General features: G+C 35.9%; 2 protein-coding genes across 11 annotated transcripts; one reads left to right on the top strand and one right to left on the bottom strand.

Moving 5' to 3' along the window:
- Window positions 1–577: 577 nt before the first annotated feature.
- Window positions 578–4,391, bottom strand: LOC141907059 (periodic tryptophan protein 1 homolog). Its single transcript, XM_074796622.1, has 16 exons — window positions 4,317–4,391; window positions 3,702–3,834; window positions 3,527–3,585; window positions 3,177–3,430; window positions 2,918–2,994; window positions 2,734–2,827; window positions 2,539–2,646; window positions 2,287–2,408; window positions 2,130–2,194; window positions 1,946–2,042; window positions 1,801–1,862; window positions 1,576–1,687; window positions 1,408–1,498; window positions 1,136–1,257; window positions 946–1,048; window positions 578–857 (listed from the first exon to the last, which is right to left on the bottom strand). The coding sequence occupies exons 2-16, from the start codon at window positions 3,768–3,770 to the stop codon at window positions 649–651; spliced, it is 1,644 nt and encodes a 547-aa protein (XP_074652723.1). The 5' UTR covers window positions 3,771–3,834; window positions 4,317–4,391; the 3' UTR covers window positions 578–648.
- Window positions 4,392–4,522: 131 nt separating this feature from the next.
- On the top strand, window positions 4,523–16,346 carry LOC141898441 (protein mono-ADP-ribosyltransferase PARP4-like). 10 transcript variants are annotated; one of them, XM_074784323.1, is made up of 34 exons: window positions 4,523–4,646; window positions 4,838–5,014; window positions 5,308–5,524; window positions 5,602–5,726; window positions 5,809–5,859; window positions 6,034–6,126; window positions 6,232–6,384; window positions 6,476–6,610; window positions 6,701–6,883; window positions 7,013–7,173; window positions 7,256–7,396; window positions 7,586–7,672; window positions 7,747–7,930; window positions 8,012–8,162; window positions 8,246–8,367; window positions 8,479–8,703; window positions 8,802–8,969; window positions 9,057–9,176; window positions 9,297–9,440; window positions 9,525–9,717; window positions 9,811–9,884; window positions 9,996–10,274; window positions 10,371–10,532; window positions 10,645–10,725; window positions 10,920–11,102; window positions 11,257–11,425; window positions 11,505–11,615; window positions 11,769–13,535; window positions 13,749–13,972; window positions 14,490–14,555; window positions 14,841–14,901; window positions 15,016–15,095; window positions 15,198–15,297; window positions 15,708–16,346. In XM_074784323.1, the coding sequence occupies exons 2-34, from the start codon at window positions 4,889–4,891 to the stop codon at window positions 16,034–16,036; spliced, it is 6,465 nt and encodes a 2,154-aa protein (XP_074640424.1). In that variant the 5' UTR covers window positions 4,523–4,646; window positions 4,838–4,888; the 3' UTR covers window positions 16,037–16,346. The 10 variants fall into 10 exon arrangements, 8 of the variants coding, with proteins under 8 accessions (XP_074640424.1, XP_074640450.1, XP_074640441.1 ...); XM_074784349.1 differs by lacking the exon at window positions 13,749–13,972 and adding an exon at window positions 13,660–13,703; XM_074784340.1 differs by lacking the exon at window positions 6,232–6,384.
- Window positions 16,347–16,692: the final 346 nt, after the last annotated feature.

Genomic DNA, 16,692 nt, shown 5'->3' with positions numbered 1-16,692 from the left:
ACATTACTACGAGATTTAGATTTGGCTAAGGGTCGAATTAAATGTTTGCGAACGTTCACGAAAATTTGCATCGTAGGGCGATTCTTAGTAGAGCAGCTAGAAAGGAAATTGATAGCGATGTCACGATCGAATCCAAACGGGCTGGCTTTTCCAAGTTTTAATTGATCGAATCATTAAAGAAAATTCAATTCACTGCATGTATAACGTATTTTCACGCCAATGCCACTAAGTTTCTAAAAAGAAATGCGATCAACCATAAAAAAGAATGATACAGCATACACTCTTCCACTATCTAAATGGGAGCTATCTAAACTTCAATTTGACTAAGTTCCGTAAACAACCGCCAAATGCAGGTGACAGCACATGCTGGAGGAGGGATGATTGAGAAACCGTAAATATCATATTGGTAAGTTTTGTTCGTCATCATTAAGTATAACATCTTCACCCGTCAAGGGATTCGAATCCACTACGCTAAAGCTGTTGAAGCGAGTTCGGGAGCGATTACCGGACCCGGGCCTGGCAAGAAAGGATGAAAGATAAATCATTCAATATATTTTAAACAACTTTATTTCGCAGACATTAAATGCAAAAAGCAGTCAACAAATATTCTATAAAATCAATTTTACAAGTAGCTCAAATATGTTTATATCATTTTCCAGGTTTCTTCTTCTTTTTCTTATTGGGTCTTTTATAAGAGGCAGCTGAGACTGATGATGACGTTGACGATGCTGTATCAGATTTAGTTCCCGTAGAAGATTTTGAATTAAGATCGAGTGTTGAAAATTCAGAAACGCTACTTGTCGTTTGAGTCTGACTATCTGGTGTCAATTCAGTTCGATTTTGAAAATGTTTCTTCACTGTAAAACAACAGATTTAGATGTAAATAACACAATTAATATGAAAATATGGGTTGATGAGAAATAGCATTGGATTGTGTAATATTACCATCTGCAGATTCTCGAATATCTAAAACTGCCAAGTCTTTACTGCCTCCGAGAGCGAATACATATGGAGCATCTGGGCAACAAGCACAGCACATCAGTTGACCCTGAGAAAATAATAAGATTCATCATTAGGACACCAGGACAAAGCATAGAATCTACCAGAAGGTAATTGATTTCTGACTGTGTTGTACCTGTCCTAAGGGCTTTTCTCGAATCATTTTTGGTTTGTCGTCCAAAATATCCCATATTTTCATGGTACCATCAGTAGAAGACGTCACTAGTAATCCAGGCACTCGACTACTAAGACTAATTCCTTCAAAACGATTACAAAAGTAATTAAATTGCATCTTCAAATGAAAGCAGTTATGAACAAAATCTATTGAATTCGATGTTTCAATCCTCCAAATAAACTTTTTTGTCCGTCTTAAATTAGCAATTTCGATGACAATCTGATAAGAATTACCTGTACAAGGACTTGTGTGAGCGCTTAAAGTGAATAGTGTCTTATCTGTCCTTACATCTAACAGATAAACAAAACCACCATCGGTTGATGCCTGAAATAAACAAAAGGTTTAGTACTTTGATTCTTACAATGATTACCCCAGTGAGTCATTCAATAATTACGTCTCACCAAAAAGTTGTACGGCGAAAAAGGATTCCAGGTTATGTTCTCCACTTCTCCTTGAAGCGTCCATGACTTGTTGCTATCATCCGGACTCCGGCAATCATATAAATTCACTATTCTACAATGCAACATGGAAATACAACAGTTATTTAAAAACTTTAACAAATCCGTGTCGAGACAAGCATTAAAACAAAATTTACAATTAAACTACACTTGATACATATTCCTTACTTATCAAAACCACCACTCAGCAAAGTCTGTGCCTCCAATGGATGCCATTTTAAAGCTTGCACCTGAGAATAGAGTTTAGATTTCACTTTGCAACTTCGGTACGGTATGTTAATGTACGGAAATCATGTATTAGAATGAATATAACCTTATCTGTGTGTTTGTGGATCGTTTTCACAACATTTCTTTGACTTAGATCCCACAAAGCAATTGTTTCATCAGCTGAACCACTAGCTAGCACATTCCTATAACACATATTGACAAATACCTCATGAAGTATTGCTAACTTGTATTGTAGCATACATACAGATCTGACCAGGATTTATACAAACCTTGCATGTGAATTCCATGACAACGCTAGAACAGCATCTGTGTGACCACCAACAACACCAGTTTTCTAAAAAGAGAACATGATGCTTAAGAAATAATTGGTTTATCAATTATAATGCACACATATACAAGTCTACCAGAATTGAAAGAAATAACTACCTTCTTTTTCTTCTTAAGTTGTTTTTTTTCACCTAATACACATGTAGGTTCTACACTATCAACAAGATCAATATCCCAAATGTCTATCACAGGTTCCATTGTCCCAACTGCCACAAAATTGCCTGAACTCACAAACACAAAAAGAGCAAATTACTGAGTAACCAGTATCTCTTAATTTGAAATCGACTTATCTCTGTTCAGTATAATGGTGTATGGAACTATGCTTTAAAGTGTATGAAATAAATGACTTACCACCAGGACTGCCATCCGGGTTATAATTCATCCATTCAATAGCGAGTGGGAAAGACGTAAGCATAAAATCATGGTGAACATATAAAGCACCATCAGAGTCATTGTATACTACAAGAAATAAACATAATAGAATATGGAATATTGGAATAGCAGGAAGTTGGACTTCGTCGGTTCAGGCGTGCTTGAGAGTCGTACCATAAACTTCCATTAAACATTGTTCCGTTTTTACTCGAGGAACAAGAATCATGTTATCTGTTGGTTTTATGACAAAATCTTCCTCGTCGCTGTCCTAAAATAAATGAAAATAATATATTCAGTCAAAGCCACAGAATAAAAGACCTATGAAGAAATTTTGTAAAACAATGAATCCTATACTTACTTCATCTTTCAAAGTTATGTAAGGATCATCTGCGTTATCTTCATAGTAAGCCGAACCAGCAAAATTATCCATTGCCTCTATAAAAAGACCCAAACTTTCACTTTCAATAATGATGATAATGAATAAACATGCATACCGGTACAGCCTTAAAGACAGGTGTAATTGCTATTCTGAATGCTCAGTAGAGAACATCTTTCATTCAAGCCTACAAACCAATCTTACCCCACATCAACATGCCAAATGACAAATCTTATCTTACCATTATCATCAATTTCATCGTCGTAATCATCAAAACCATAAGCTTCTATGACATTGTTCGTGTCGTCATCATCATCAGCTTCAAGCTCATCTTTTTCCTCATTATCTGCTTCAGTGTTATTTTCGACTTCAGCATCATCACCATTAGGCCTACTAGCTGTCTTTTTTTTTCTCTTTCGACCAATGTTCGTTTTATGTTCATCCAGTTCATCCTCAGACATCGATGATACATCATCATCGGCAATTTCTATTCCTCTGAAATGATTATTATTCATTTTGTACCAATTTTCGTTACCCTTTATCTATTTAAAAGGAACTTCATATGAAGTTACACAAAGAAATGAAGCTTACTCAAGATTTGCTTTTGTTTCTTCTATGATGCGCTTGAGTTCTTCAGCAGTCAAATGCACCTAAGACATAAATTTTTCTGAGTAAATATTATCTCATATTTTGATGATGTACGACATTCTATTTCAATGTAAAAACATTTTTAGTTTTTTGAAACCTCAAGATATAACCAACTTACCTTTTCAGGGTTTGATTTGGCAACACCTGATTTCACCCAGGTGAGACAGGGGATTATATTTTCAGACATGTTGTTGATGCATTTAAGAAAGTATGGTCTTATGAAATAGATTATCAGATTGTCTGCAGGTCACCTAAAAAAAGGGATTTTTCATTCATCTAAAAAACTGAAATTTGCAATTGAATTGTACAAATCGTGGTAAAAGTGCAGATCCGCACCTCTCCGCGTAAACGGTTCAATCAATTACATTAAATATCAATGTTTCAGATTCAAAATTCAGCAATTCAGTACATTGCCATTGGTTAATTTTAAGATATCTTCACTAGAAAGATTTTAGCCTGGATTCTGTCATTCAGCAGATTGCATCAATCACAAAAAAATCTGGCATATATGACAATCCATTCAATGATTGTGTATTGGCAAATCAGGCATAGGCTACCTGCCAGAAGTGACAACTGAAGCCGAAGGTAAATATTGCCATTTCAGGCAGGGCAAACATGGCATTGGCAAAAGGGCAGGGCAGCCAGGGTTTCTTTCCGCCTTGGGTTGGTTTACACACGGGGTCGATGATGGTATAAATGCAGCATAAACGAAGAATCTATCGTTAGCCCTTACGTTTTATGTCAATTAACACAATATCATAAAAATCTAGACCATACACCACGTGCATTTATTTAGTGAAAAAAAACTAACCCGGAAGTCAATGAGAGATCCCTAATCTGCGGTAAAGGCCTTTATAGCATAGGATACTGCGGCACGCGAATCCAATAGTGGATAGCTCCGAACGAAGGCCGGAGCCGAGCGCCGCGCATTAGGGATTACGTTGTTTACTTCGGGGCTGTTTAGTTTCGTTTTCTGTTTTTATATTTTGCCGTCTTAGATCATCGCGTTCTATTTATGGCTCATGAAGTCATTTGTTGATTTATTCGCGAAAGGAAAAGTGAGGTAAATTCTGCTTTACTCTAATTACAATACGGCCACTGGGTTCTGTTGTTCAGTTTCAATAAAAGTTTTTTTTAATTTTATGTAAAACAGGTAAAACATTTTTAAGTTTGAATTGTTCTCATTGAAAACATGAAAAGTAACCAAAAGTAATTAGACCAGAAATTATTGTTTAACTTTTTTGTGAATTCTAGGCTAGAATTCTTCAGTACTGGTAGAGGAAACGGACAGAGTCTGGCAGAAAGATGGCACTGACTTCGCGGCAGATTGTTGTGGAGTTTGGAATAAAAGTTCATTTCAAGCAAAAATTAGAGATCCGCAAAAAAATCACTGACAATTCTGGCATTGTATCTTACATGCTAACAAAAAAGGTTAGTAAATTAGGCCTATACTTTTTCTAAATACCAGACAATCTAATCTTACGGGTCACCTAGTTAGTTACCTAATCGTTGGTGGTAAGCTTTTTATAATCGGATGAGCTTATACCAACTGAAAATATTCTGTGGTTTGTGAAAATATCCGATCGTGAAACTAAACCGCAGACGGTTACTGACTACGGGTCACCCTGCCTGAAACAACGGCTAAGGCTATTATTAGACTATAACAGGCCTATTCTAGAAAATGTCAAATCCGAATAATGATTAATTTTGTTTCTATTTGTCAGAGCGACTACTTGCTTGCAGTTGGTATTGATGATCTAGATACCACATACAAATGCCGGGCTGCGCTAAAACTCGGAATACCAATAGTTACAGAGCAATTCATTGATGCTTGCATTAAAAATGGTAGAATAGTGGATTCCAATCAATATTTGGTTGCACAACCAAAGAAATGCGAGGAATCGCATGAATTTAAAAAAGGTTTAATAACATGCATTGATGGTGAGTGCCAAAATGAAAATCCATATTATAAGTTGAGTTGCTTCGAAGTTGTTCTTGAACTACTTAACCACTTGTAGATACGCATAATGAAAAGAGTATTGAAATAGATGATGCTCAGCTATGGGAAATCGGAGTTGATAAGAACATACCACATTGGCCTGACATGTACAGCATTGCTAGAGCACATTTGAGATATTTTGAGGTACACCTACACCTTTTATTTATCTTATCAAATATGTAGATAATCTTCATGACCTATTTATATATGAAATGTTTTATCTTAGGTTGAAACTGCACAAAAACTTCTTTCAAAAGAGGATGCTATCAATCCAAAGGTAAAGAATAATACCAAGTTAGGCCTATGTTGGTCCAAGCATTTAAAGGGATAATGAAGTGGTTTTCTGAGTTTTTATCACCAATTTTTCCCCTAACCACTTCCACCAAACCTATAATCATAATGTGATAACATCTTCGAGTAGCGATTTTAGAACATCTGTTAAAAAATCTAGGACATACCTGATTATGTAATCTATGAGTTGCATATGGCTAATGAAGAAAAGGATGTCATCCGCTACAGACTTTATATGGAAGGGAAAGAAGATGTAAGTATACCAATGACCGTACATTTCTTGAAGTATTGTAGAAGTCATGCTGTTTGTGGACTTGTGGACTTGTAATCTGACTGTATCAATGTGCTTTCTGTCCAGGACCAAGTGTTACGAGCGTGTGCCTTTCCAAAAAATGCAGATGAAGCTCTTGATTTTTATGCTAAATTATTCACTGACACTTATATTGATAATTCCGATATGTCTCAAAACATTCAACCATTACCAGGGATGGGATCGCCACTTTTAAGGAAGGTTTGTAAATAATGTTCAGCACCACAAGTTGAAACGAAAGTTAAATTCTTGATTATTCATAACTTTTTTTTTCAATGAATCTTCTTTTCAGTTCTTCAAAGAAAACCATTTCTTAAGCCAATCCATCTCACCTGCTATTAGAAAATTTGTGAAAAACATTTGGAATGATTCTATCGGAGATGTTGAGGGTGGTGTTGAATGGATAAAACAGATTGGAAATGACAAGGTATCAAAAACAGATATTGCGCAATGAAGTGAATAGGTGGAAGTTGGTTGAATTATGAATTTACACACATAGGATATTTCTGCATTTTAGGTTGAGAAGGCTGAATCAGTGTTGTACGAAATACAGAAAGTCCTTTCAATCAACCCGATTCCCGTTGAAAAACTACGGCTGCTCTCTAATGAATTCTATGATATCATACCTCATCATGGGAGTAGTGATAAAGAGGAAATAAAGTCGAACAGAGATGTCGCTCAAAAGCAAGATTTATGTCAGGTATCGGTACAAATCACCACTTATAATTTAATGATAAACCTTAAAAAAATTTAGATCTATTCAATGCTCACAAGCCCTATCAAACTTTGTGTTGCATTGACTAAAATTTCTTATGATGGTTTGTTGCAGCTAATTCGGGATATCTCTGCGGTGTCAGAGACAACTGGCTGGAAAAAACAACCCAGTGCTGTAGCTCAGTATAAGGCTTTAAGATGTGACTTAGAATTGGTTCAACCAGATCATTCAGATTTCAAGAATATAAACAATATGATCATGAAATCTCTTTCACAGTATGGCTTATGTTTGTGCGCTTTTTCAAAGATATTTTTAACTGTATGAATACAACAAATTATGTATTTACTGGTACTTCAGGAAGGTCAAAAGTAAAATGGAGTTTCATATCTACAAAGTTCATCGATCAATAGAATCCAATGAATTCACCAAGCACATATCTAATCAAAGACTCATGTTTCATGGCTCTCCTACAAACAACTTCTTGGGTATTTTATCACGGTAAGTTAAGCATATGTTCATAAATTGCAAATAGTGATCTCGGGAAGATGACTATTAAGTTGTAGTCAAAACAATGAATTACCAGTTACTTAAAAGGAAACTTTTCGGACATCATCTTTCTCGTTATATTAGTGTGGCATTCTCTATTAGTCCCAATTTTTGGAATATCTGAAAACCTTCAAATTGTAGAGGTCTTCTATTACCAAAAGCTTACATCCCAACTGAAATGTACAATGGACAACTAGGACATGGAATATACTTTGCTGATTCGATAAGGTATGATCAGTGAAATCTGAAATATACTAACCAGAAACTGCAATACATTGTTTAATGTGGTTTTGTTTTTCTAGTACAAGCTTGAAATATACTCATCCAGGCAATGGTAGTCGGCATCAATTAATTGCTGTTTGTGAGGTTGCTTTGGGAAAAATAAAAGATTATTACAACAATGCCCCTGATCTGAAATCAGCTCCCCCTGGATTCAATAGCACTCAAGGCGTTGGCACGCACAAGGGAAACACTAGCGATTTTGAGGTACCATAAGAAACAGTTAATCTATACTTAGTTTATTCTCAATTGAACAATAAATGATTGTTCATTTCTTCTGTAATTTAGGATGATCAGTATGTGATATATGATGCGAAACAGCAGAGATTGCGATATATCATAGAAATTTTTGATAAGAATGAAAAACAGGACTTATTACATGATACTCAAATTGATCTAGACGAAGAACAAGATATCGCTGACAATGTGGATAACCGATGTAAATCTTAAAATTTAAGTTTTGTTTTATTCAGAAGGTTCAGAAGATAAGTTGCCATTTTTGTCATTCTTTCCGTGCTTCAGATTTTGAAAATGCTGCTGATCCATTGGAAAATGTAAAAGTTGGTTTGGTATCGGATAACGATACGCCAGTACCGCTGAAGTCAATACATATTCGTGGAAAGATCGTTGATCTGGCTGCGGAGGTGTGTGCCCTATAAAAATTAGAGACTATCTGTCAAACATGCAACAAGAACAATTTTGTGTCGCATCAACTACAATCTGAAGATCATTTATACATGTTTTTCATTTTGTAGGTAGTTGTATTGCAGTCATACACGAATGAAAATAATGCGCCTATAGAAGCAAAGTATGTTTTTCCGTTGGATGAAAATGCTGCTGTGTGTGGTTTTGAAGCATTCATAAATGGTAAACATATCATCGGTGAAGTGAAAGAGAAAGAGACAGCTCGCAAAGAATATAAAGAAGCAGTTGAGGCTGGACATGGTGCCTATCTGATGGATCAGGATGAAGAGATGCCAGTAAATAGTTTATTTCGCCTAATCTTTTCTGTTGATGCTGTTCTGAAATTTTGGCAAATTTTCATATGGTAGTAATATATTACTTTCTTATTTCACAGAATATATTTACTGTTAGTGTTGGTAATTTACCACCAAAAGCCACTGTTCTCATCAAAATAACTTACGTTACTGAATTACAAGTCCTACAAGACGACATGATATTCAAGATTGCTGGATCTGCTGTTGCTCCATGGATGAAAGATAAGAATCTTGACATTACAACACAAGTACGTATAATTTTTCCAAATCTTTTTAGTCTCCAATACAACTGAATGATTGACTTATTTAAGAGTATTCATTTACTATTAATACAGATATGTCATGATATGCTCAAAGCTGATGGTGAAGTTAGTGATTTCTCATTGCATGTATCCATTGAGATGCCTTTCCTTATCAAAAAGATTACTTGTCCAAACTTCAGAACCCTGACTAAGGTATGTTCGAAGTTCACAATTATCCATAACATAGCATAATACTGGGTGAAAACAATGATTGATTGAGATTGATTCAAATATTGATATAAATACAAAAACACTCTATTTTTTCAACTTCAGAAAACCGACACAAAAGCCGTTGTTCAACTTGGAAAAAATGAACGATTATGCAATGATGATTCATTTGAATTAGTCATTTCACTAGCCGAGATACATGTCCCCAGAATGTGGATTGAAAGTTTACCTGATTATCCGGATAGTGAGGTTAGTTAGTGAAGATAAGGAAAAATATTTTCTCGATAATAAGCGCTTGAAAATTGTTTGACTCGAAAATATAAATCTTTTTAGGCAGCCATGTTGACGTTTTACCCTGAATTTGAAATGAACGTCGACTTTAAAACAATGAGTTACACTTTGCTGATAGATTGTTCAAATTCAATGGCTGGAAAATCATTAGAGCATGCACGGCAAGTGACAAATTATCTGACCGAACTTTTAAACGAAGAAAATTTACCTTTCAATGTGGCTAAGTTTGGAACAGGTATGATAGTATATAGTGCAGAAATTTGACTAATGAATGAAAGATCTACCAGCTCAGAAGTATTTAATTTCATTCTCGATTTTGATTGAACAGGATATTCAGAATATTGGGGGTATCCATTGGATGATGAAATAACTCTTGAAGATATCAGAAGATTTGTTCCTAAGGTACATCATACATAATTACAGGTTCTTGTTAACCTAAGAGACATGTTACTAGTAATTGTTTTTCCATACTAAAAACAATAGATATCGATTCAATCCGTTGTTACATTTTAGGCTGATGGTGGGAATACTGAGTTGTATAAGCCACTAAACTCATACCTTATGATCAGTGGAAAAAAACGTGTACATAACATTATTCTTCTTTCGGATGGTCATGTTGATAATATGAATTCGGTGATGTCGTTATTGAAAGAAAGCAATGAAAAAAGTCGTCTTTTCACAATCGGCTTCAGTGCTACGGCGAATCAACATAATCTGAAAGTGCTTGCAAGTGCAGGCCGAGGTGCATATATATTTCTTGATGAAAAAAGAAAATCTACTTGGACCGAGAAGGTTAGTTTATTATCTCTTTTATTTATTTATCATCTTATTGTCTCTCTTTTCTTTTGCCTCTTTGTATTCATCATTTGTTTATAACTTCACTCGCAGATAGAGGATTTGTGGCAAATGACACATGAACCAGCACTTACTTCAGTTTCCATTGAATGGGGAGCTGATGACAATGTAGTAATTCAAGCTCCACAACAAATTACTTCATTGTTTAATGGAAGGCGTCTTGTTGTTTATGGATTCATATCAAATTGTTACCAGGTACTTTTATAATATTTCATAGGAATCATAACAAAACACTTCTGTTTAAGTCGTGCTTTTTATATGTTGTCCCTTGCATGGATACTATGAACTTACTATTTAACCCATTCAGGCCATACTGAAAGCTAAATTTGGTGATCGAGAATTGGAAACAATTGTGTCGACATCAGAACTAAGCAGAACTAATGGTCAGGTTAGTCATCAATTTCATATTATGTTTTGTCCAGTCAAGCCATATATCGTCTCAGTTTTGTTTCGGTTTTTTAATCATAAATTCTTCAATCTTACTTAAGGTCTTGCTTACAGCGGACCAGGGCAAATTATTTGATGAGACAAAGGTACACATTTGAATTTTTGTAATTTTATCATTTTCATTTGTATTCACAGATTGTTCATCGATTAACCGCTCGTTCAGTTATCAAAGATTGGGAAGTTGGAATGTTAAACAAAGATCGTGTACAACATGAATTTACAGTCCGTAAAAGGAAGAACTACATAATCAATTTGAGTAAAAAGTATTCAATAGTGACAGCTTTGACTAGCTTCGTGGCTATTGAGAAACGAGAAAAGGTACCGGTAATCAATATCTACATGCGCAGACCTTTTACCCCTACATTACTAGCACTAATAAAATATTTTTCTCAGCGAGTCAAATTGTTGTGCGCTTATGATTATTGAAGCAAAATGAATTTTAGGATTTCAACATTCCACATATTTGTTTAAGGATGAGAAACTGAGTTCACCCCAGTTTGATGAACTTATACAAGAGGAGACTGTTGACTTTCTTCCCTACATCGGTTGGCAAGAGAGCGATGCTCCCATAAAGACACCGCCAGAATCATATTTATCAACTTCTGAAGATGTTTATGATGATTCTGAAATGTTCTGCATCGGTGAGTAGTCTCTTTCAGTTTCCATCTCGTACTACACCTTTACTGCGCATGATAAGCAGCTGTGACTGTTTCATTTCAGAGGCTATTAGCGATGATTTCTACAGCGGTTACTATTCAATCCCTGATGATAAGATGGTTAGTTCCCTACTGGAAACAGAAGAACAATGTGATTATGCGGTATCTTCAACTGGTATGTTTTATGATTATGAGTGATTTTGAGCTCTGCTTTTTCATTAATGGCCACTTCATTCCATGCATTCAGAATAATACTGTGCAATATTTCAAATACAGGTACATTATAACAGTAGTTATCAAGATAGATTCATTATGAATATACTTTCAGAAGCGGAAGCCCCACTGCACCTGCAGCAAACATCAGAAAAGTCTCATCATCTACCAGGAATGTCTATTGGTATATCCCGACGGTCTAGAGAGTTTTCTCAGCTTCCCTCTGCTCAGAGGCAACGATCAGACAATGCTTATGGCCTAATTGCTGATGAAAAAGCCGAACAATTAGATTCACAACAATTATCAAAATTAAGATTAGCCTCAAATACCCTTCAGGCTTCCAAGCGTATATATGCTTCTGCTAAAAAGGGATTTCCGCTTTTTTCTTCAAAGTTTACTCCACCTTCTATTCAAAAGTCTGCGTTTCAAACATTTTCAGAATTTTCTGCTTTATCCACTCCCCCACCACCTGGACCACCCCTGACGAAATTTTCAAAAACTTCAATGATTTCCCCACCACCTGTCCCACCACACATGCCAAAGTCTACTCCAAAAGCTTCAATGATTGCCCCACCATATCCCTCACCACCTGTCCCACCACCTATGCCAGAATTGACTTTAAAAGCTTCAAAGATATCTGCTCCTCCAACTCCCCAAACACGCATTCAAAAGTCGACTTATCAAGTATCAAACTTGTTTTCTAGACCAACACCTCCCCCACCACCACCTCTGCCATGTACACTCCCACCACCACCTCCGCCACCTACTCTCCCACCACCACCTCCTCCACCACCTCTGACACAATCTCTCCCTCCACCTCTCCTTCCAAAGTTAGCTTTGAAAGCTTCAATGAGCTCAGCCCCACCAATTCCCAAACTACTCTCTGGAAATTTAGGAACTCACCCGGGAACCATTCTAAAGTCTAATGTTCAAGCATGTTTGGCACCACAAATGTTTTCTGCCCCACCACCTCCTCTGGCCATGCGAAAATCTACTTCTAAATCTAAATCTACCTTCATGCGAAAATCTACTGATCAAGCATCGATTGTTTCTCGAGGGTTTTCTGCACCAGGACCTCCCCCGCCTTCCATTCAAAAGGATCTAAGAGCGGCATCACTGCTTGGAGCTGATGAATTAGCAGAAACTAGTTCAGCAGCAACAGCAGCTACTAAAAAAAAAATATCGTTAGATGGTCAAAGTGCTAGAGACGGCGCATTATTGGATGAACACATTGAAAAATTTAGAAGATCAGCGAGTAGGTTACGTCGCACCATTGTCACACAAGATGCATGTACTGATAGTGTTAGTTTTGGTTCATCGCGTCTGGATAAAGCCACAACTTTTGGTAGTGGAGCTGAAGCATTATTAACAGAAACTACTTACGCAGCAACAGCAGCTACTAAGAAAAAAATATCGATAGATGGTCAAAGTGCTAGAAAATTGAAGATAAGATCATCGATTAGGGGTACACACTCCACTGCAAGACCAGATGCATGTACTGATAGTGTTAGTTTTGGTTCATCACTTCTGGAAAAAGCCACAACGTTAGGTAGTTCTACACCTGCAACAGCTGGGTTTGGTTCTAGCAGTGCCCTCTCTCCAGTAGAACATGATGGACTGACATCTGGCCACCGTGGTTTTGGAAGGGATTCAGGAGTATTTGAAAAAAAGAAAATGATCAGAGCTATGCCGAGAATTAGATTCAAAGAACAGTCTCTGGATATGATTTCATTACCAAGAACAGTGACTGATCAAGTAGATGCTTTTTCCTTTGGCGGCAGTCCGACTACCTATACTTATGCTGGAGATCAGAATAAATTGCCAGTTCCTGACAGCGATGAAGATGCATGTATGAAAACAAAATCAGATGACAATGAAAATGGTAACAAAACAGTAAAATAATTTTGTAATATGTATTATTAACATGTGTGTGTATTGTTCAAATTCACTTACCATAAGACCAATGGTACATGTTTTACTGACTCGACAATCTTTTCTGTTCTCAGCCAGAAAGCCTACGTACCTACAGGACTTAACGAAATTTGAAGAGGTATGTAAGTCAACAAAATATTTTTGGCTTTTGTTTTTTTTACAGATTTGACTATACCCGAGCCTGTTATATCTTGGAGGAAAGCTGAGCTTCCTATGAAAAAGGTTTTTCCTCCACGCAATTTTAGAGATATAATTGATGGTCATTGTGTCGAACGGGAGATTTCAAAATCGACCAATACCAGTAGTCAGAAAATTTTACCTCCCATGATAAAAGTGTTGCCTGATCGTTCACTTCGAAGTTACATTGATTCAGATGATATTTATTCAGTAAGTCTGTTGTTGGCTTGCACCACAGGGGCTCGTATTTGAAGTTTGGGGGTGAACTGTTGCTAAGATCATCCAATATCCATGGTACTATATATATATATATATATATATATATATATATATATATATAGAATTCTTCTTATATATATAGTAGTTTGGATATTGGACGATCTAAGCAACAGTTCACCCCCAAACTTCAAATACGAGCCTCTGTGGCTTGCACCATGGACCAGAGTCCATGCTTGCACTTACCAGGTGTTCACTGCTTCTCTAGATTCATTGCGCAATTTAATAGAAAACTAGATTTAATTATCATGTACCGGTAACTAGGTAAGGTTCCCATTCCAGTAACTTATTAGTCACCTTTTCCTAGGATGTGCATGTAGGTAACAATAACTGTTGGAAAGTAAATTCATGTTGTCTTCCAGTACTTTTGATGTGCTGAATTATGTACTTTCAAAGCTGAAGAATCATGTACTGATCCTAGGGTAGACTTGTATGTGATGTTACTCTTTAGGATGATATGAAAGAACTTAGTGATTACAGTTGCCATTTGGTGCCATGTTCACTTGATATTTATTCAGTAAGTCTGTTGTTGGCTTGCATTTATCAGCTGTTCACTGCTTTTGTAAATTCATCGCTCAATTCAATAGAAAATTAGATTTATCTATCACATAACTAGGTTAGGTTCCTATTCCAGTAACTTATATTCACGTTTTCTTAGGATGTGCATGTAGGTAACAATAACAGTTGGAAAGTAAATTTATGTTGTCTTCCAGTACTTTTAATGTGCTGCATTATGTACTTTAAAAACTGAAGAATCATGTACCGGTTCTAGAGTAAATCTGTGTCTGAAATTACTTTTTAGGATGATGAGAAAGAACAAAGTGATAACTGTTACCTTTTGGAACCATTTCTACAGATGGAAGGTGAATCTTAGTTTGTTGTTATTATCTGAAAGTCAAGTTTAAAAACGTCAGTTTGATAGTTGATGTATATGCATGATCTTGTAGTTATATACATGTACTAAATTTATTTTTCAGATGAATGGTTTATCATCAAGCCATCAAGAAGACTTACTCCAGATGATCTGAAGAATGTTTTCCAGTTACAAGATAATCAGGTAAATGAATGAGTTAGGCTCCTAGATGTGAAATTGCACAAAAACATTATTTCTATTTTTTACAACGGACATGACAGTAATTGTTAACTTCTCTCATTGCAGAAACATTTTTGGGATTTCAGTGAGAAGGTGCAAGAAATTCTCGCTATTCCTGAAAAAGAGCTTAGAATGTTGCTCATTAATGCTGGGTTAAAATCTTTGGGTAAGTGGTGTCCCGTTTGTTTGGCCCTGTGTGCTGTTATTGATGACTCTGCAATTAACCCTTTCAGTGCGTCTACACTGCAGTGCGGTGTATGAATCCGTGATGGATTTTGCTAGTACACCGCACTGCGATGTATTGATGTAATTAGTAATTAGTTTTTATCTCTATTGAAAGATGGCAGCACCTGTCAAACATAGTGAAATATTAGTAACTATAACAATACACTGTGACGCGGTGTAGACGCACCGTGGTATTCCCGTAATTCAACACTAGCGCAGAATTTTTCAAAATTTTCAAATTATGTCCAGCGCTATAGGGTATTGATCAGTCAGCAGTGAAAGGGTTAAATTAAATTGTACAACAATTTTATTCCATAGAACTAATTTTACTCAATCTTTTTGTTTGAATAGGTGCGAAAGCAATGAATGATGGATTTTTGTTGTTCAACACATTGATTATTCTTGTCGTGATAATGCTTTATTTCGAACATAGAATACTTGAGCAATCACTGAATCCATCCACAATTCAAAGCTATTTGATACAAAACATGATGGATGCAGGAACTTCTGAATGGCAAAATGTGAAAGTAGAACTCTTTCCAAAAATGCTGGACAGTCTCGAGTTCTGTCATGATATCGACAACAAATACCCAATTCTTTATTCGACTCTTGAACTAGGAAATAACTGGGACTCTGCAATAAGGAAACTGTTGGACAAGCGCACTTACATGTCGGATTGATCAGGGGACATGCTACATAAGATACTTTGCATGTGTCTTTATTTGTAACTAATAATTTTCAAATATGGTCTAATTTGAAGCTAACAGAATTTTTAGTGATTTAAATGTAGTTTGTAAATATATCTGATTGTAGACAGTACTATAACATACATTCTGCTTACGGTGCTATTGGATGTCTATCTTCATGAAATATTATTGAAAATTTAAAAAGGATTGCTATGTATTTACTCGTATATGTCTACTGTTTGCTGAAATTTTACTTTTTACTTTATAAAGTGTTTATTTGAAATGTGATAAAAGATTATTATTATTGCTAATGTTTGTTTAATCATGAAAATAAACTATTGTAACATTTAAAACATGAATTACGTTCTATTTAATTTTCGCTATTCTTTGATAGAAAACATATCGGTTTTAGTACGATTTTCTTTTTGGCTTAGGCCATTATTTGGCCAGGAAGCCACCAAATTCAGATGACAGAAGTCTATCTAACCTGTTTTAACAATTTCATTACTGACTAAGCCTTGGACACCTGATAAAAAGTGTTGCATGACAAATCATCTGTGGCAAATACTGTTTGTAAAGTATGGAGCTATTAAACTCGAAACTCGTAAATGCACGCGTAATTCCTTTTCCTACCCGGAAAAATACATAAG

The sequence above is a fragment of the Tubulanus polymorphus genome, chromosome 1 (assembly GCF_964204645.1).
Source record: "Tubulanus polymorphus chromosome 1, tnTubPoly1.2, whole genome shotgun sequence".
NCBI classification, from domain to species: domain Eukaryota; kingdom Metazoa; phylum Nemertea; class Palaeonemertea; order Tubulaniformes; family Tubulanidae; genus Tubulanus; species Tubulanus polymorphus.
Note: the sequence above shows the minus strand (reverse complement) of the source record. Positions and strands in the feature narration are given on the sequence as shown.